Consider the following 21,809-nt stretch of genomic DNA (forward strand, 5'->3'; position numbering starts at 1 on the left):
ACCTCTCAACTTAAAATATGGAAACTTATTTGAATATTGTCTTGATCCTAATTTGAGGTTTGATGTTGTTTGAGGCTTCCACTGATATTATGATTATACTTGCTCGTATTAATTATCATTCTATTGAGAGGGTGTTTTGTCATTCATACTAGTACTATTCCATATGTACTAACGTCCCTTTTGCCAGGGGCGCTGCATCTTCAATGGATGCAGGTGTTTCCACAGTAAAAGATATTGATGAGTGATAGCGGTACACCCTCTTCCCAGCTGACTTGGTGAGCCCCACTTCATTTTGGGTTATAGCCGGGGCCTTGTTGCCGGCGCTATCATAATACTCTTTTGTATCTACTAGAGGCTCCGTAGATATAGCGTGGGTCGTATATTAGTGCTGGAAAAGTTAAACAGGTTATGTTGTGTTTGAATTACTTATTCCACTTTAGACTATGAAAATGTGTGTATCTCGAAACTTTAAAAATAAAGTAACTAATGGAAATGATTTGGTATTGTATATATGATCTATTTATTGTCTTATTAACAAAAATATGTACTCTCTTTAAGCATGAGTGAGTTTGGGTAGATGGTATCTAATAGGCTTGCTCGACCGGGTTCACTCGGTTGAGCGTTGGTCGCGCTCCTCGAGTTTGGGGCGTGACAAACTTGGTATCAGAGCCTAAGGTTTTAAAGTGTCCTAGGATTTCTCAGAGTCGTGTCTAGTAGAGTCCTTCTTATCGGTATGTTGTCGACCACATCTATAATTAGGAGGCTACATGGGCATTTAGGAATAACACCCTTCTTTCATATTATTGATCGTGCGATAAAGCTGATTGTAAGATTGTTCTTCCTTTAACTCGTGCTTTGCTCTAACTTTCAGTATATGGCACCTAAGAAGAAGGCAAGAACTGGCCAAAGAGCCAATGTCACCCCAGGAGTGGTAGTTGATTCTATGTGTAGCAACCCCTTTGGGAGGGTGCTACTTACGAAACAAATCTAATTTACTACTTACAACATTAGAAATACATTAATTAAAAAAATAACATTCAGAATAATTTAGTAGCAGAAATAGGCCCATGCGATGAGGTCCACAATGCAATATTTATTTATTTATTTATTTTTGAAAAATACTCTTCATAATTTTATTTTATTTTTAATAATAAAATACAATGTCAAAATATCAACATCAGGTGATATAACCGTTCTTGAATAATCAACATCACTGCAAGTTTGTATTGTACATAAATTTCAAACTATCGGGTATAAAAAGGAAAACTAGTTTTCTCCTTTGTACATATATATAAGACAAAGAGTAAATTCAACATATTACAAGACTTGAGTTATTAACACACCTTAAAATAGCAAAATAAGTTACCAAATTCAAGTTACAAGATTTTGGTCTTAATATCCAAGCCTCCAAATAACATACATAAGTGTGACATATATATCATGTACAAGTCCCAAAACTATACAAAACTATGGTGCATATGCAAATGTGATCTCCATAAGTGCTCCCAAAAAGACTACTTAATAAGGTCATCTTCAAATTTCATCTCGTACATTACCTACGATAGAAAATAACTATCGCTAAGCATAAAGCTTAGTGGCATATAAACTTTGGGCTTGGAGACATTAACTTCTCCAATTCTCATTTTAAGTCATAGCTAGCTCAAATGAAACATAATTTAAAACAAGTGAACAAATATATCAAAAGTATCAAATATCAACCCTTGAAGTGTTTCCAATTATCAATAACAATTTTCAAGATTCAAGAGTTGAGAAAGCGTATACTATTATCAAATATTCATTTTTCGCCCAATATGTACGTCATGCCATCACACTAAGCAAAATCAGATATCAAGATGGAACGAAACCCAAAATCAAGTAGGGTCAAAACCCAACAGTCAAGAGAATCAAGAACCATATTAAAAATGGCTTCCTAGTTCGTACTTAACACGGACAAGTTCCATCATTTAAGACGAACTACAAATCCAAAGTCAATATGGCAAGCGATCCAAATCAAGAGGCATGCCAAGATGAGTGACAAAGTCACTGCCACAAGAAGGACAAAGTCCCAACAAGAATGCAAAATGATCAAACAATCCGTACGAGTGGGCGATTTAGCAAATATCTTGCAATACTTGATATAACACGAATACATTGCTATTAATTGAAAAGAAGAAAAACAAAATATCAGGCTATTTCAAAATATTCCAACAATTAAAAAGAGTACAAAGTTTATACACAAACCTTAGTGTTTTACCACAAAATAGTTCAACCACAACTTGAGGACGTTCGAATCGTCTACGCCCTAGACAAACCAAATCCGTCCACTTCCTCAAACACTTCCCCTTAGCTTTTACAAGGATATATATATACACACACCTTAAATACATAATAAAATATCTATATAAGTTCAATGAGTTAACATGTCAAACTAAACATGATATTGGTGAAAATTACCCAAAATGTTTGAAACATAAATTCTGGACAGTATCACTGTCTCGTATTGTGACTCAGATTTGAAGATGAAAAAGGACAAACTAGATTGTGTAGTCTTCTATACAGTTGTAGATATGTGTCGTTGCATTTCAGAACATCTTGAATCATCCCCATATTAATTTTGTACAAACAGTTATACTAAAATTACTAACAGTAGTACGTGGAGGGTTTGTAAAACAGAAAATCTGGGCAGCGCCTGCCCTGTACTTCCTAACCTATTTTTGGGTAAATAAAAGACAAACCAGGTTTTTATTCCTTCATAAGAGTTATAGATCTATGAAATAGCTTTCCATAAAGTCTTAGATAACTTAAAATAGAGCTTTATACAAAAGGATATGAAGAAAACACTAATAGCTGTCTAGTGTAAAAATAAGTTTAGTAACTTACCACAAAAGAGATGAGCAACTTGAGCTTCACCAATAACGAATTTTGCTGGTTGGTTTAGTGAAAATTTATGGTGGTTTTCATGAAGTTTTCAGGTGATAAGAAGGATAAAGGGTAGGGGTTTTCTTTATGTTGAAAGAATGAAAATGAGGAGTTTATGGAAGACTAAGTCAATCAAAGTTATCTTTAATTATTTTGGATAAATATGAAAGGGCAAAGGTCCAAATATGCCCTTATACTATACAAAATTGAGCACATTTGCCCTTCGTTAATACTTTAGCTCAAATATGCCCTTACCGTCACATAGTTGGTCCATATATGCCCTTAGAGTTACACAGTTGGCCCATATATGCCCTTTTCGAAACGGAATTCACCCAAACTAATTAGCTCTTTCGTTAATTGTATTACAAACACTATTTTCTTTTTATTAGTACTTTTTTTTTCTTTACCTTTCTCTTTTCTTTCTTCTTTTTTCTTTTCTTCTCTTTTTTTTCCTTTTTCTTTCTTCCTTATCCGATTTCCTCCATTATTATGTTTTCTCCATTTTCGTCACCAATTTCACTTGACAAAACTCATGAATTCCAATGCTCTTCTCGCTCCCAGGTATCTTCTTTGCCAGAATGATTTTTCCAAAGAACTTTCACTAAGGGGATGCTCTTGTTTCTAAGCTCCTTTAACTCGCACGCTAAGATTTGGATTGGTTCTTCTCCATATGTCAAATCAGGATTGACCTCAATATATTCAATAGGAAGAACATGAGATGTATCTGAGCGGTATCTTCTAAGCATAGAAACATGGAAGACGTTGTGGATCTTGTCTAACTCTGGTGGAAGAACTAGTTTAGAAGCAACTGGGCCAACTCTCTCAAGCACTTTATAAGGTCTAATAAATCGTGGACTAGGTTTACCTTTTTGGCCAAATCTCATAATCTTCTTCCATGGAGAAACCTTCAAGAATACCTTATCACCCGATTTATACTCAATTTCACGCATCTTAAGATCAACATAAGACTTTTGTCTGTCTGAGGCAATTTTTAAGCGATCCTTGATGATTTTTACCTTATCTTCAATTTGTTGAACAATCTCAGGACCCACTAATTTTCTTTCACCAACCTCGTTCCAACAAAGAGGCGTTCTGCATTTTCTCCCATACAAAGCTTCATAAGGAGGCATTCTATACTTGATTGGTAGCTATTATTGTAAGCAAATTCTATCAGAGCTAAGTGTTTGTCCCAACTACCCTCAAACTCAATAATGCAGGCTCGAAGCATATCCTCCAAGATTTGTAGTACCTTCTCAGATTGGTCGTCTGTTTGTGGATGGAAAACAGTACTACAATTCAACCTAGAACCCAAAGCTTCTTGCAAGCTAGACCAAAATATGGATGTAAACCTTGGATCTCTATCATACACAATAGAAACATGGATTCCATGCAGCCTCACAATCTTATTAATGTATAAGTCTGCCAAATGTTCCAGTGAGTAGTCCATTCTGATTGCCATGAAATGAGCACTCTTAGTTAGTCTATCTATAATGACCCAAATTGCATCATGATTCCATTGAGTGTGTGCAAGTCCAGAAACAAAGTGCATCGTTATCCTTTCCCATTTCCACTCAGGTATTGACAAGGGTTGCAGTAGACCAGCTGGGACTTGATGTTCAGCTTTTATTTGTTGACATACCAAGAATTTAGAAATGAACTCTACAATGTCTTTCTTCATAACACTCCACCAGTAGTGCTCCTTGATGGTCCAGTACATTTTAGTACCTCCAGGATGCATTGCATAAGGCAAACTATGTGCTTCAATCAAGATCTGCTTCCTCAATTCATCATCATTAGGAACACACAACCTATTTTTATAAAATAAGGTATCATCTTTCTTCAATATAAAATCTGATTCTCTTCCATTTTGGACTTCTTCAACCCGTTTCACAAGCTTTTCATATAACGTCTGCGCTTCTTGGACCTGCTCAAGTAAGACTGGCTTGACTTGCAAATTAGCAATGATAGAACCATTAGAATTAAATGAAAGACAAACATTCATGGCTCTTAATTCAAGAAGCAAGGGTAAAGGACTTAGAGTTAAACTTGCAAGGGAATTGTGACTCAACTCATCTGCTACCACATTAGCTTTACCAGGATGATAATCAATCGTGTAATCATAATATTTAATGAGTTCAAGCCATCTACGTTGTCTCAAGTTTAACTTTTTTTGTGTACCCAAGTACTTCAAACTCTTGTGATCATTAAATATGTGACATTTCTCCCTGTACAAGTAATGCCTCCAAATTTTTAAGGCAAAAATAATGACAGCAAGTTCAAGATCGTGAGAGGGATAATTCAACTCATGCGATTTCAACTTTCGAGAGGCATACGCAATTACTTTCCCTTCTTGCATCAAAATACAACCCAAGCCACGGTGAAGTGCATCACTGTATACCACATAATCTTTCCCTTTAGCTGGCAAAGAAAGTATTGGAGCTTGTGTCAACAAGGTTTTGAGCTTTTCAAATCTCTCTTGACATTTGTCATCCCACACAAATTTGGTGTCTTTCCCCAAAAGTTTGGTCTAATAGAGAAGCCCTTCACGAACCTTCTATAGTATCCTGCTAAACCCAAAAACTTCTGATCTCAGTTGGAGTTTTAGGAGGTTTCCAATCAATAATAGCTTGAATCTTACTAGGATAAACCTTCACACCTTCAGCTGATACAATATGCCCCAAAAATGCCACTTCACTCAGCCAAAATTCATATTTGGAAAGCTTCACGTAGAGTTGCCTCTCTTTCAGAATTTGCATGACAATCCGGAGATGCTTATCATGATCTTCTCTATTCTTGGAATAGACTAAAATGTCATCATAAACACCACCACAAATTGATCAAGATAAGTCTTGAATACACAGTTCATTAGATCCATAAATGCAGCAGGAGCATTTGTCAAACCAAATGGCATTACCAAAAATTCATAATGGCCATACCTGGTCCTAAAAGCAGTTTTAGGAACATCTTGCTTCCTCACGCGCAACTGATAATATCCAGACATCAAGTCAACTTTTGAGAACAAGTTGGCACCTTTCAGTTGGTCAAACAAGTCATCAATTCTAGGCAGTGGGTATTTGTTCTTAATTGTTACCTTGTTCAGCTGTCGGTAATCAATGCAAAGCCTAAAAGTGCCATCTTTCTTTTTCACAAATAAAACTGGAGCTCCCCAAGGCGAAATACTGGGACGGATAAAACCTTTCTCAAGAAGTTCTTGCAATTCAGCCTTCAACTCTTTTAATTCAGCTAGAGCCATTCTATAAGGAGTGATAGAAATAGGAGTAGTTCTAGGGACAAGCTCTATAGGAAATTCAATCTCCCTTTCTGGAGGCAACCCAGGAAGATCATTAGAAAATACAACAGGAAAGTCGCACACAGTTGGTTTGTCCTTAAGACTTGGACTCCTCAATCGTGTATCGACTATATGAGCAAGATAGGCATCACAACCTTGACAAATCATCTTCCTTGCCAAGACCACAGAAATAATATTAGTTGTCAATGATCTTTCTCCTTGAACTACTATATGTAAGTATGCAGGAATTCTAAAAGTCACTTGCTTCAACCTACAATCAACCAATTCATAGTGCCTATGGAGCCAATCCATACCAACAATAACATCATAGTCTTGGAAGGGCATTTCAAGCAAGTCTACAGGGAAGACCAGATTTTGAATCATGAATGGACAATCTCGGTAAATCTTGTTAACAACAGCCTGAAGACCTTCTGGACTCGTGATCAGCATATCAAAGTCAAGTCTCACAGATTTAACAGTATCAGGAAATGCAAGTGATGAGCAAACATAAGAATGCGAAGATCCAGGATCAAATAATGTAACAACAGATATGCCAAATAAGTGAAATTTACCAACAACCACGTCCGGCCCATCTTGGTCATTCTTAGATCTCATAGCATAGACTCGTGCAGTAGATCTCGACCCATTAGCTTGATTAGCTCCACCCGAACCCGCCGCTTGTATATTTCTAGGTCTTGCACCGCTATTAGCTTGAGAATGAGTAGTGATAGGCTTTTGAACTGAGCCCTCTATATGTGTATCAGAAAGAGGATTAGGATTAGGACAATCCTTCACTTTATGATCCATACTTCCATAATTAAAACAAGCACCAGAAGCTCTTCTGCAGGCACCATAGTGATTCTTTCTGCACTGTGCACAAGTAGGTGTATAAGTTTTGCCTTGGCCATAACTTGGAGTACTAGAAGTAGAGAAATTTGGCTTATTCTGTTTATGATATGATGAATTTTGTGCACTTTCAGTCTTGGAATAGTCAAACTTTCCCTTCTTGGATGGACCGCTATAATCTGAATTACCCTTCCTAAACCTGTTTTCTCTCCTACTAGCTTCTTCCTTGTCAATTCTTTCCCAAGTAAGAGCAGCTAAAATTAGCTTGGAAAAATCCTCAAGTTGCAAGATTGCCACAGATTTTCGAATGTAACCATTCAAATCTTCTGCACTTATCACTTTCACCATCAATAATACCTCCAGTATAGCGAGAAAGCCTCAGAAAATTTTGTTAATACTCAGCAATAAACTTACTCCCTTATCTTAAATTCAGAAACTCTTTTTTCTTTGCATCACAGCAGACAGGGGGGACATATTTTGCACGATATACCAGGATATCGTCAATAAACACAATGACGAAGGAATCAAGATAAGGCCGGAACACACTGTGCATCAAATGCATAAAGGATGCTGGGGCATTGGTCAACGCAAATGACATGACAAGAAACTCATAGTGACCATATCTAGTCCTGAAAGCAGTCTTCAGGATGTCCGGCTCCCGAATCTTCAGCTGATGATAGCCAGAACGCAAGTCAATCTTGGAAAACACCCTGGCACCCTGTAACTGATCAAATAAATCATCGATGCGAGGCAAAGGATACCTGTTCTTCACTGTAACCTTGTTCAACTGCCGATAATCAATACACATACGCATAGAACCATCCTTCTTCTTTACAAATAAGACCGGAGCACCACAAGGTGATACACTGGGCCTGATGAAACCATTATCAAGCAACTCCTGCAACTGCTCCTTCAACTCCTTCAACTCAGGAGGAGCCATACGGTAAGGAGGAATAGATACGGGCTGAGTGCCTGGAAACAAATCAATGCCGAAATCAATATCTCTGTCGGGCGGCATGCCCGAAAGATCAGCTGGAAACACATATGGAAAGTCACTCACTACTGGAACTAACTTAACTGTAAGGGTATCAATACTGACATCTCTCACATAGGCCAAATACGCATCACACCCCTTCTCAACCATTCGTTGAGCCCTAAGAAATGAAATGACCCTGCGGGGAGTATACTCTAAGGTACCTCTCCACTCTAATCTCGGCAAACCTGGCATAGTTAGCGTCACAGTCTTAGCGTGGCAATCAAGAATAGCATAATGGGGCGACAACCAGTCCATGCCCAAGATAACATCAAAATCTACCATACTGAGTAATAACAAATCGACTATGGTCTCAAAACTACTAAGAGCAATCAAACACGACCGATACAGGCGGTGCACAATGATAGAATCTCCCACGGAGTAGATACATAAACAGGGGAACTCAAAGAATCCTGAGATATCCCAAAATGTGGAGCAAAATAAGAAGACACATATGAGTACATAGAGCCTGGGTCAAATAATACTAATGCATCCCTATGACAGGACAGGGACGATACTTGTGATGACTGAATCTGAAGCAACGGCCTCTGAACGAGCTGGAAGGGCATAGTACCTGGCCTGGCCTCCCCATCTAGGGCGACCTTGACCTCCCCGACCTCCACCTCGAGCTGGCTGAGGAGGTGGGGTGGCAGCTGGTGCTGGAAGAATGGCCGGAGGACCCAGTGGAGCACGCGGAGGCTGATAAGTGGGTGGAGGTGCACCCCTCTTGGCTCTGGGGCAATCTCTAACCAGGTGACGAGTGTCACCACACTCAAAACAACCTCTCGAAGGATGCGGCGGCTGAGACTGACTCGGACCTGGCCTGCTGGACTGGCCGGTAATAGTGCCTCGAGTAGGAGGCATACTGGATACTGGCGGTGCATAATAGGGCTCCTGAGGTCTAGGAGGAGCTGGAACACCGCTGGCTACTGGAAGAGCTGAATGAACAGGGCAACTCACAAAACCCCTACCATAGCGTGTTGCTGGTGCACGAGCTCCTGAATAATGACCAGTCTCTCGAGACCTCTTGGACTCTCTCTCCTCTCTATCCCGGGCAAACATACACTCCACTCTCCTGGAAATGCTCACTGCCTGCTGATAAGTGATGTCCATCTCCAACTCCCTGGCCATACTTGTCTGAATACTGGGGTGGAGTCCCTTAATGAAGCGACGAACCCTCTCTCTGACTGTAGCAACCAGAGCCGGTGCATGGTGAGCTAACTCACTGAAATGGACTGCATACTTTGACACAGTCATAGCACCCTAATGCAACTGCTCAAACTCTGCGCGCCAAGCATCCCTGAGGCTCTGAGGAACATAATCACGCAAGAATATCTCTGAAAACTGAGTCCAAGTGAGTGAGGCTGCCTCGTCCGGACTACTCAACTCATAGGCACGCCACCATTGATATGCTGCTCCCCTTAGCTGGAAAGCGGTGAAAGAAACCCCACTCGTCTCCACAATGCCCATAGTGCGGAGAATACGATGACACTCCTCAAGAAAATCCAGAGCATCATCTGAAGTTAGTCCACTGAAAGTAGGTGGGTGGTACTTCTTGTACCTCTCAATTCTGAGCTGCTCTGCCTCAGAAGTAGCTACCCTGATCTCATGCTGAATCAGAGCCACTGGGGCATATGAATATACTCTGGGGCATGATCAACCTGGACCCTCTACTCAAGAGTGTGGGCTGCGGGAGTCTGTGCCCCTCCCCCGGCCTGAGATGTAGCGGGAGCTCTCAGAAATAGTCCAGCCTGAGCCAGAGTGCTGAACATGCTCAAGAATGAGCTAAAGTCTCCTGGAGGGCTGGAGTAGCAATAGGGATCTCCGGTGTTGGCCCTCCAGCTGGAGTTGCTGGGGGCTCCTCTAACACAGCTCTCGCACGTGCTCGGGCTGCACCACGTGGTCATCCTCTACCCCGACCCCAGCCTCTGGCAGCTCTGATAGGGGGCTCGGGTGCCTAATCATCAGTCCTCCCAGTACGGGTCCTCACCATCTGTGAGAAAGAATAGAATAGAATCTTAGAATTTCTGGTGTTAATAACTCGCACGACAAGGAAATCAAAGAAATATGATTGTTCTTAACAGTTACATAGCCCCCCGAAGATAAGTACAGACGTCTCCGTACCGATCCGCGAGACTCTAATAAGCCGGCTTATGACACACGACTCCTCTGAACCTAGTGCTCTGATACCAATTTGTCACGACCCAAACTAACCCTCCATAAGTTGTCGTGATGGCACCTAGTCTTTACGACTAGATAAGCCTAATATTACGAAAAATATAAAGAAAACACAACATTTTAAAGATAAACAGCATATTATGAATAGCCAAGAATAGTACCACAAGTCATATACAAAATAGTTTCCCAAGACCCAGAATATCACTAAGTCACAAGCTGCTATAATCTATGTAGCTCTATACAAAAGTCTGAAGATAATAAAGAAAGTCTCTAGGCGAGGGAGTAGAAGGGGACTCCGATGATCTGCGGACGCAAGCAGAAGTACCTTGAAGTCTCCTAGAATTAGCAGCACGCACTAACCCCAAGGCTGATAGCTCGTACCTGGATTTGCACACAAAAACATGTGCAGGAAAGGGCATGAGTACACCACATTAGTACCTAGTAAGTGCCAAGCCTAACCTCGGTCGAATAGTGACGAGGTCAGGTCAAGGCCCTATCGGAGTAAATATAATAAATTTAACAGTAAAAGGTATAAGTAAAATTTACGGAACACAGTTAAAGAAATTCTCCAAAATTTAACAGTTAAGGGAGCCCTCAGCTCAGAACAAAGTAAACACAGGGGGGAATCTCCCGGGATACCGTCCCATAGTTCCAAATGAATATGCAGTATAGGGGATCTTCCGGAATACGTCTGTAGTCCCAAAGTAAATATGCAGTGCTGGGGGATCTCCCGGAATACGTCCGTAGTCCCAAAGTGAATATGTAGTGCTGGGGGATATCCCAGAATACGTCCGTAGTCCCAAAGTAAATATGCAGTACATGGGGATCTCCCGGAATACGTCCGTAGTCCCAATTTAAATATGCAACACAAGATAAAATGGCGGGTATGGCATCGAGTTATACAGTTTATACTGAACACATATAAGGAAAGTCGAGACTTAACTAAGCATGGCACACAGAATGTCAAATAGGAAGTTAAAACACTTAAGCATGCTTCTCTAGCCTAAGTTTAACAATTAAACGCATTAGTGCAATTTAATAAGGAAAATAACAGTTTATGATTTAGAAGGGAAAAACGGGATTTTTGCAATAATAGCCCGTGTACGTACTCGTCACCTCACGTACACAACGCCCACACATAAATTAATATCAAACATCTTAAAGGAAAGTCCCCAACACAAGGTTAGGCAAGCCACTTACCTCGAACCACTCAAATTACCTCGATAACACATTCTTGCCACGGGTATCCGACTCCAAATGGCTCGAATCTATTCAAATAAACTGCATAATGTAAATATAACTACAAGTAACTAATTTAGCTAATTAATTCGAAGCTAAAGCGTGAAATTAGGGAAAATGCCTAAAAAGTCTCCTCGGGCCCACGTCTCGGAATCGGGTAAAAATTACAAATTATGAACACCCATTCACTCACGAGTTCAATCGAACAAAAATCATCTAAATCCGACGTCAAATTCCCATTCAAATCTCAGATTTTTAATTGGGGAACCCTTTCCCCCATTTCCAAACTTCTACCCTCAATTTCCTTAATTAGACGAGGAAAACAACAATAGATAAATGTATTTTGATCAAAATAGAGTTAGAATTAGTTACCCAATAGTTCTTCTTCAAAATCCCTCGAGAAATCGTCTCCCACCGAGCTCTAAATCGAATTTTGTGTTATGAAATTTCAAACCCTCGAAATCCTCTTTTCTGCCCAGCGATTTCCGCACCTGCGGACCTAAGACCGCACCTGCGGATAGTCCATCGCAGGTGCGAAGTCCACTTACTTGGGCTGGGTCCGCACCTGCGCGCATGAGTCCGCACCTTCGGATGCGCTTCTGCGCTCAATCGTCCGCTTCTGCGGATCTTTGGGTCCTTCACACCTCCGCATCTGCGACTGCACTTTCGCAGATGCGGCTCCGCTCCTGCGGCTCACTCGTCGCATCTGCGACCACTGACTCCCTGGCCTAAAAGCGCACCTGCGATCCCAGCCTTGCTTATGCGAGGCCGCACCTACGGACTCCCCACCGCAGGTGCGAAAACACCAGAACCAGCAACTCCAAAAATTCCTCTAAATCCAAGTTCATTCCGTTAAGCATCCGAAACACACCCGATGCCTCTGGGACCTCAACCAAACATACCAACCAATCCTAAAACACCATACGAACTTAGTCGAGCCTTCAAACCACGTCGAACAACACCCAAATCATGAATTAAGCACAGATTCAAGCCTAAGAATTTAAAATTTTCCAAATTCTACAAACGACGCAGAACCACATCAAATCTAGTCTGAATGACCTCAAATTTTACACACATGTCACAAATGACATTACAAACCTACAGCCACTTTCGGAATTCCAATCCGAGCTCGATATTAAAATTTCCATTATCGGCCGAAATCGCCAAAAAACTAACTTTTGCTAATTAGAGCCTAAATCTACTACAGACCTCCAAAACACATTAAGGATGCGCTGCTAACCCCAAAATCAGTCAACGGAGCTAAATGAGTTGACATAATTCCATTCCAAATCCGTCTTCAAACAGTTCCGACTACGGTCCAAACTCTAAGGCTTAAACTCACAAATAGGGACTAAGTGTCCCAAAACTCCCCGAATTCCATAACCAAACACTCCGAGAAATCCCAAAAGCAGAAACAAATATGGGGAAAGTAGATATTAGGGGATCGGGGCTCAAATTCTCAAAATGACCGGCCGGGTCGTTACATCCTCCCCATCTTAAAACAATCGCTCATCCTCGAACGAGTATAAAGACATACCTGAAATTGTGAAAAGATGAGGGTACTGGCTGCGCATATCCTGCTCGGTCTCCCAAGTCGCCTCCTCGACCGGCTGACCCCTCCACTAGACCCTTATCGAAGCAATATTCTTTGACTTGAGCTTTCTGACCTGCCAGTCCAAAATGGCTATTGGCTCCTCAACATAAGATAGATCTTTGTCCAACTAGACTGAGCTAAAATCCAATACATGAGTCGGATCACCGTGATACTTCCGGAGCATAGACACATGGAATACCGGGTGAACTCTTGCTAGGCTGGGAGGCAAGGCAAGCTCATAAGCAACCTCCCCAACTCGTCGCAATATCTCAAAAGGACCAACGAACCTCGGGCTCAGCTTGCCCTTCTTCCCGAACCTCATGACGCCCTTCATAGGCGATACCCGAAGCAAGACGCACTCACCAACCATAAATGCCAAATCACGAACCTTTCGGTCCGCATAACTCTTCTGCCTGGACTGGGCTGTGCGAAGTCTCTCCTGAATCACCTTCACCTTATCCAGGGCATCCTGGACCAAATTTGTACCCAACAATCGGGCCTCACCCGGCTCAAACCATCCCACAGGGGACCGGCATCGCCTACCATACAAAGCCTCATACGTTGCCATCTAAATGCTGGACTGGTAGCTGTTAATATAAGCAAACTCTGCAAGTGGCAAGTATTGGTCTCATGACCCTCCGAACTCCATCACACAGGCACTGAGCATATCCTCAAGAATCTGAATCTTGCGCTCGGACTGCCCGTCCGTCTGAGGGTGAAAGGTTGTGCTCAACTCCACCCTAGTACCCAACTCCTGCTGTACGACTCTCCAAAACCGTGATGTGAATTGTGTACCTCTATCTGAAATGATGGATACTGGAATACCATGAAGGCGAACAATCTCTCTGATATAAATCTCAGCCAACCTCTCAGAAGAATAAGTGGTCAACACTGAAATAAAATGAGTTGACTTGGTCAGTCGATCCACGATCACCCAAATAGCATCGAACCTTCTCAAAGTCCGTGGAAGTCCAACTACAAAGTCCATGGTGATCCGCTCCCACTTCCACTCTGGGATCTCTAACCTCTGAAGTAATCTACCCGGCCTCTGGTGCTCATATTTGACCTGCTGACAGTTGAGACACTTGGCCACAAACCCAATTATCCTTCTTCATCCTACTCCACCAGTAGTGCTGTCTCAAATCCTGATACATCTTCATGGCACTAGGATGAATAGAGTACCGCGAGCTGTGGGCCTCCTAGGAAATCAACTCCCAAAGCCCATATATATTGGGCACACAGATCCGGCCCTGCATCCTTATCACACCGTCATTATCAATAGTCACATCTCTGGCATTACCTCACCGAACCCTATCCTGAAGAACTAGAAGATGAGGATCATCATACTGGCGCTCCCTGATACGGTCATAAAGAGAAGACCGAGCAACCACACAAGCTAATACCCAGCTAGGCTCTGAAATATCCAATCTCACGAACTGGTTGGCTAAGGCTTGGACATCCAAGGCTAAGGGCCACTCAGCTGCCGGAAGATATGCCAAATTTCCCAAACTCTCTGCCCGGCGACTCAAGGCGTCGGCCACTACATTGTCCTTCCCCGGGTGGTATAATATAGTGATATCATAGTCTTTACGTAGCTCCAACCACCTTCGCTGACGCAAATTAAGGTCTTTCTGCCTGGACAAGTACTGCAAACTCCGGTGGTCAGTGTAAATCTCACAGGGAACACCGTACAAATAATGATGCCATATCTTCAGGGCGTGAACAATAGCTGCTAACTCAAGATCATGAACCGGATAATTCTTCTCATGCACCTTCAACTGCCTAGACGTGTAGGCAATCACCCTATCATCCTGCATCAATACCGCTCCAAGGCCAATCCTCGAGGCATCACAATAGACAGTGTAGGTCCCCGAACCTATAGGCAATACTAATACTGGGGCTGTAGTCAAAGCTGTCTTGAGCTTCTGAAAGCTCTCCTCACACTCCTCGGTCCACCTGAACGGAGCACCCTTCTAGGTCAGCCTGGTCATAGGTGTTGCAGTGGATGAAAATCCCCCCACAAAGCAACGGTAATACCCTGCCAAACCAAGGAAACTGCGGATCTCCATAGCTGATGACGGTCTGGGTCAACTCTGCACTACCTCCGCCTTCTTCGGATCTACCTTGATCCCATCACAAGACACTATGTGGCCCATGAATATCACTGAATCAAGCCAGAATTCACACTTAGAAAATTTTGCATACAATTTCTTCTCCCTCAAAGTCTGAAGCAGGGTCCTCAGGTGCTGCTTATGATCTTCCCGAGACCGGGAATATACCAGGATGTCATCAATAAACACAATGACGAAGGAATCAAGATAAGACCGGAACACACTCTGCATAAAATGCATATAAAGGCTGCTGGGGCATTGGTTAGCCCAAATGACATGACAAGAAACTCATAGTGACCATATCTAGTCCTGAAAGGAGTCTACGGGATGTCCGGCTCCTGAATCTTCAGCTGATGATAGCCAGAACGCAAGTCAATCTTGGAAAACACCCTGGCACCCTGTAACTGATCAAATAAATCATCGATGCGAGGCAAAGGATACTTGTTCTTCACTGTAACCTTGTTCAACTGCCAATAATCAATACACATACGCATAGAACCATCCATCTTCTTCACAAATAAGACCGGAGCACCCCAAGGTGATACACTGGGCCTGACAAAACCCTTATCAAGCAACGCCTGCAATTGCTCCTTCAACTCCTTCAACTCAAGAGGAGCCATACGGTAAGGAGGAATAGATATGGGCTGAGTGCCCGACAACAATTTAATGCCGAAATCAATATCTCTGTCGGGCGACATGCCCGGAAGATCAGCTGGAAACACATCTGGAAAGTCCCTCACTACTGGAACTAACTCAATTGTAGGGGTATCAATACTGACATCTCTCACATAGGCCAAATACGCATCACACCCCTTCTCAACCATTCGCTAAGCCCTACGAAATGAAATACCATAATGAGTAATAACAAATCGACTCTAGTCTCAAAACAACTAAGAGCAATCAAACACGACTAATATACGCGGTCCACAATGAGAGAATCTCCCACAGGAGTAGATACATAGACAGGTAAACTCAAAGAATCCCGAGATATCCCCAAATATGGAGCAAAATAAGAAGACACATATGAATACGTAGAGCCTGGGTCAAATAATACTGATGCATCCTTATGACAGATAGGGACGATACCTGTGATGACCGAATCTGAAGCAACGACCTCTGAACGAGGTGGAAGGGTATAGTACCTGACCTTTTAGGGCGACCTCGATCTCCCCGACCTCCACCTCGAGCTGGCTGAGGAGGTGGGGTGGCAGCTGGGGCTGGAAGAATGGCCGGAGGACCCGGTGGAGCACGTGGAGGCTGATAAGTCTGTGGAGGTGCACCCCTCCTGGCTCTGGGGCAATCTCTAACCAGGTGACTAGTGTCACCACACTCAAAACAACCTCTCGGAGGATGCGGTGCCTAAGACTGACTCAAACCTGGCCGGTAATAGCACCTTGAGTAGGAGGCATACTGGATACCGGCGGTGCATAATAGGGCTCCTAAGGTCTAGGAGGAGCTGGAACACTGTTGGCTACTGGAAGAGCTGAATGAACAAGGCGACTCACAAAACCCCTACCATAGCGTACTGCTGGTGCACGAGCTCCTGAATAATGACCAGTCTCTCGAGACCTCTTGGCCTCTCTCTCCTCTCTGTCCTGGGAAAACATGCCCTCTACTCTTATAGAAATGCTCACTGCTTGCTGATAAGTGATGTCCATCTCCAACTCCCTGGCCATACTGGTCCGAATACTGGGGTGGAGTCCCTCAATGAAGCGACGAACCCTCTCTCTGATTGTAGCAACTAGAGCCGGCGCATGGCGAGCTAACTCACTAAAACGGACTACATACTCCGACACAGTCATAGCACCCTGACGCAACTGCTCAAACTCTGCGCGCCAAGCATCCCAGAGGCTCTGAGGAACATACTCACGCAAGAACATCTTTGAAAACTGAGTCCAAGTGAGTGAGGCTGACTCGTCTGGACTACTCAGCTCATAGGCACACCACCACTGATATGCCGCTCCCCTTAGCTGGAAAGCGGTGAAAGAAACCCCACTCGTCTCCACAATACCCATAGTGTGAAGAATACGATGACACTCCTCAAGAAAACCCAGAGCATCATCTGAAGCTAGTCCGCTGAAAGTAGGTGGGTGGTACTTCTTGTACCTTTCAAGTCTGAGCTGCTATGCCTCAGAAACAGCTACCTTGATCTCATGCTGAACTGGAGCCACTAGGGGCATAGGAATATACTCTGGGGCCTGATCAACCTATATACTCTGCTCAGGAGTACGGGTTGCGGGAGTCTGTGCCCCTCCTCCGGCCTGAGATGTAGCGGGAGCTATCGAAAATAGTCCAGCCTGAGCCAGAGTGCTGAACATGCTCAAGAACTGAGCTAAAGTCTTCTGGAGGGATGGAGTAGCAATAGGGATCTCCGGTGCTGGCCCTCCAGCTGGAGCTGGTAGGGGCTCCTCTGATGCAGCTCTCGTAAGTGCTCGGGGTGCACCGCGTGGTCGTCCTCTACCCCGACCCCGGCCTCTGGCGGCTCTAACAGGGGGCTCGGGTGCCTGATCGTCGGTCCTCCCAGTACGGGTCCTCACCATCTATGATAAAGAATAGAATAGAATCTTAGAATTTTTGGTGTCAATAACTCGCACGACAAGGAAATCAAAGAAATATGATCATTCTTAACAGTTACATAGCCTCCCAAAGATAAGTACGGACGTCTCTACACCGATCCGCGAGACTCTAATAAACCGGCTTGTGGCTCGCGACTCCTATGAACCTAGTGCTCTTATACCAACTTGTCATGACCCAAATTAACCCTCCGTAAGGTGTCGTGATGGAACCTAGTCTTTACGATTAGGTAAGCCTAATATTATGAAAAATATAAGGAAAACACAGCATTTTAAAGATAAACAGCATATTGTGAATAACCAAGAGTAGTACCACTCGGCATATACCAAAAAGAATTTTACCAAGACCCAGAATATCACTAAGTCACAAGCTGCAATAATCTATGTAGCTTTATACAAAAGTCTGAAGATAAATAAAGAAAGTCTCTAAGCGAGGGAGTATAGGGGACTCCGAAGATCTGCGGAACGCAAGCATAAGTACCTTGAAGTCTCCTAGAATCAGTATCACGCACTAACCCTAAGGCTGATAGCTCGTACCTGGATCTGCACAAGAAAATATGAGCAGGAAAGGGGATGAGTACACCACAATGATACCCAGTAAGTGCCAAGCCTAACCTCAGTCGAGTAGTGACGAGGTCAGGTCAAGGCCCTACCGGAGTAAATATAATAAATTAAACAGTAAAATGTATAAGTAAAATTTACGATAACACAGTTAAAGAAATTCTCGAAAATTTAATAGTTAAGGAAATCCTCGACTCAGAACAAGGTAAATACAGTGGGGAATATCCCGGGATACCGTCCCCTAGTTCCAAATGAATATGCAGTATATGGGGATCTCCCGAAATACGTCCGTAGTCCCAAAGTAAATATGCAGTGCTGGGGGATCTCCCGGATACGTCCGTAGTCCCAAATTAAATATGCAGTGCTAGGGGATCTCCCGAAATACGTCCGTAGTCCCAAGGTAAATATGCAGTACAGGGGGATCTCCCGGAATACGTCTGTAGTCCCAATTTAAATATGCAACGCAAGATAAAATGGCAGGTATGGCATCGAGTTATACAGTTTATACTGAACACATATAAGAAAAGTAGGGACTTAACTAAGCATGGCACACAGAATGTCAAATAGGCAGTTAAAATACGTAAGCATGCTTCTCTAGCCTAAGTTTAACAATTAAACGTATTAGTGCAATTTAATAAGAAAAAAAATAGTACATGATTTAGAAGGGAAAATGGGATTTTTGCAATAATAGTTGTACGTACTCGTCACCTCACGTACACGGTGCCCACACATCAATTAATATCAAACATCTTAAAGGAAAGTCCCCAACACAAGGTTAGGCAAGCCACTTACCTCGAACCGCTCAAATCACCTCGATAACACGATCTTGCCACGAGTATCCGACTCTAAATGTCCTGAATCTATTCAAATAAATTGCATAATGTAAATATAACTACAAGTAACTAATTTAGCTAATTAATTCGAAGCTAAAGCGTGAAATTAGGGAAAATGCCCAAAAAGTCTCCCTGGGCCCACATCTCGGAATCGGGTAAAAATTACGAATTATGAACACCCATTCACTCGAACAAAAATCATCTAAATCCAATGTCACATTCTCATTCAAATCTCAAATTTTTAATTGGGGAACCCTTTCCCCCCATTTCCAAACTTTTGCCCTCAATTTCCTTAATTAGACGAGGAAAACAATAATAGATAAATGTTTTATGATCAAAATAGAGTTAGAATTAGTTACCCAATAGTTCTCCTTCAAAATCCCTCGAGAAATCGTCTCCCACCGAGCTCCAAATAGAATTTTGTGTTATGAAATTTCAAACCCTTGAAATCCTCTTTTCTGCCCAGCGATTTCCGCACCTGCGGACCTAGGACCGCACCTACGGTCACGCACCTGTGGACAGTCCATCGTAGGTGCGAAGTCCACTTAGTTGGGCTAGGTCCGCACCTGCGCGCATTAGTCCGCACATGCGGATGCGCTTCTGCGCTCAATCATCTGCTTCTGTGGAACCTTGGGTCCTTCACACCTCCGCATCTGTGACTGCCCTTCCGCAGATGCGGCTCCGCTTCTGTGGATCACTCGTCGCATATGCAACCACTGATTCCTTGGCCTAAAAGCACACCTGCGGACTCCCCACCGCTGGTGAGAAAACACCAGAACCAGCAACTCCAAATATTCCTCTAAGTCTAAGTTCTTTCCGTTAAGCATCCGAAATACACCCGAGGCCCCCGGGACCTCAACCAAACATACCAACCAATCCTAAAACACCATACGAACTTAGTCGAGCCTTCAAACCACGTCGAACAACACCAAAATCATGAATTAAGCAGGGATTAAAGCCTAAGAATTTAATATTTTCCAAATTCTACAAACGACGCCGAACCATATCAAATCTAGTCCGAATGACTTCAAATTTTATACACAGGTCAAAAATGACATTACGAACCTACAGCCACTTTCGAAATTCTATTCCGAGCTCGATATCAAAATTTCCACTATCGGACGAAATTGCCTAAAAACTAATTTTCGCCAATTCAAGCCTAAATCTACTACAGACCTCCAAACACATTCCGGACGCGCTCCTAACCCCAAAATCACTTAACGAAGCTAACGGAGTTGACGGAATTCTATTCCGGATCTGTCTTCATACAATTTCGACTGCGGTCTAAACTCTAAGCCTTAAACTCACAATTAGGGACTAAGTGTCCCAAAACTCCCCGAATTCCATAACCAAACACTCCGGAAAATCCCTAAAGAAGAAACAAATAAGGGGAAAGCAAATATTAGGAGATCGGGGCTCAAATTCTCAAAACGATCGGCCAGGTCGTTACACTTAGTGGCGTATAAACTTTGGGCTTGGAGCCATTAACTTCTTTAATTCTCATTTTCAGTCATAGGTAGCTCAAATGAAACATAATTTAAAATAAGTGAATAAATATATCAAAAGTATCAAATATCAACCCTTGAAGTATTTCCAATTATCAATAACAATGTTCAAGATTCAAGAGTAGAGAAAGCGTATACTATCAATCCAAGAAATCTTGTCAAATATTCATTTTTCACCGAATATGTACGTCATGCCATCACACTAAGCAAAATCAGATATCAAGATGGACCGAAGCCCAAATTCAAGTAGGGTCAAAACCCAACAGTCAAGAGAATCAAGAACCATATTAAAAATGACTTCCTAGTTCGTACTTAACACGGACAAGTTCCATAATTTAAGACGAACTACAAATACAAAGTCAAGATGGCAAAAGATACAAATCAAGAAGCATGCCCAGATGAGTGACAAAGTCACTGCCACAAGAAGGACAAAGTCCCAACAAGAATGCAAAATGATCAAACAATCCGTACGAGTGAGCGATTTAGCAAATATCTTGCAATACTTGATATAACACGAATACAATGCTATTAATTGAAGAGAAGAAAAACAAAATATCAGGATATTTTAAAATATTTCAGCAAGTAAAAAGAGTACAAAGTTTATACACAAACCTTGGTGTTTTACCACAAAATAGTTCAACCACAACTTGAGGACGTTCGAATCATCTACGCCCTAGACAAACCAAATCTATATATATATATATATATATATATATATATATATATATATATATATATATATATATATATATATATATATATATATATATATATATATATATATATATATATATATATATATATATATATATATATATATATATATATATATATATATATATATATATATATATATATATATATATATATATATATTGAAAATTACCCAAAATGTTTGAAACAGAAATTCTGGACAGTATCACTGTCTCGTATTGTGACTCAGATTTGAAGATGAAAAAGACTAACTAGACTGTGTGGTCTTCTTTACAGTTGTAGATATGTGTCTTAGCGTTTCAGAATATCTTGAACCATCCCCATATTAATTTTGTACAAAATGTTATGCTAAACTTACTAATAGTAGTACATGGAGGGTTGTAAAACAGAAAATCTGGGCAGCACCTGCCCTAT

At 42.1% G+C, this 21,809-nt stretch overlaps 1 protein-coding gene across 1 annotated transcript; it reads right to left on the reverse strand.

Annotated features, from left to right (window-relative positions):
* Window positions 1-5,486: 5,486 nt before the first annotated feature.
* LOC142171977 (uncharacterized) lies at window positions 5,487-7,402 on the reverse strand. The gene is made up of 4 exons (XM_075235715.1): window positions 6,150-7,402; window positions 6,011-6,098; window positions 5,779-5,902; window positions 5,487-5,722 (listed from the first exon to the last, which is right to left on the reverse strand). The coding sequence occupies exons 1-4, from the start codon at window positions 7,400-7,402 to the stop codon at window positions 5,487-5,489; spliced, it is 1,701 nt and encodes a 566-aa protein (XP_075091816.1).
* Between the last annotated feature and the right edge of the window lie 14,407 nt (window positions 7,403-21,809).

The sequence above is a fragment of the Nicotiana tabacum genome, chromosome 17, assembly GCF_000715075.1.
Source record: "Nicotiana tabacum cultivar K326 chromosome 17, ASM71507v2, whole genome shotgun sequence".
NCBI lineage: Eukaryota > Viridiplantae > Streptophyta > Magnoliopsida > Solanales > Solanaceae > Nicotiana > Nicotiana tabacum.

What these genes read in the sequence shown, in the direction of transcription:
- LOC142171977 (XM_075235715.1), bottom strand. Translation starts at nt 7,402, where the DNA reads ATGGTGAAAGTGATAAGTGCAGAAGATTTGAATGGTTACATTCGAAAA. An exon ending in GCTCTAGCTGAATTAAAAGA is followed by an intron (nt 6,099 to 6,149) that starts GTTGAAGGCTGA and finishes TATCCGTCCCAG; the next exon opens with TATTTCGCCTTGGGGAGCTC. An exon ending in ATTTATGGATCTAATGAACT is followed by an intron (nt 5,723 to 5,778) that starts GTGTATTCAAGA and finishes ATGACATTTTAG; the next exon opens with TCTATTCCAAGAATAGAGAA.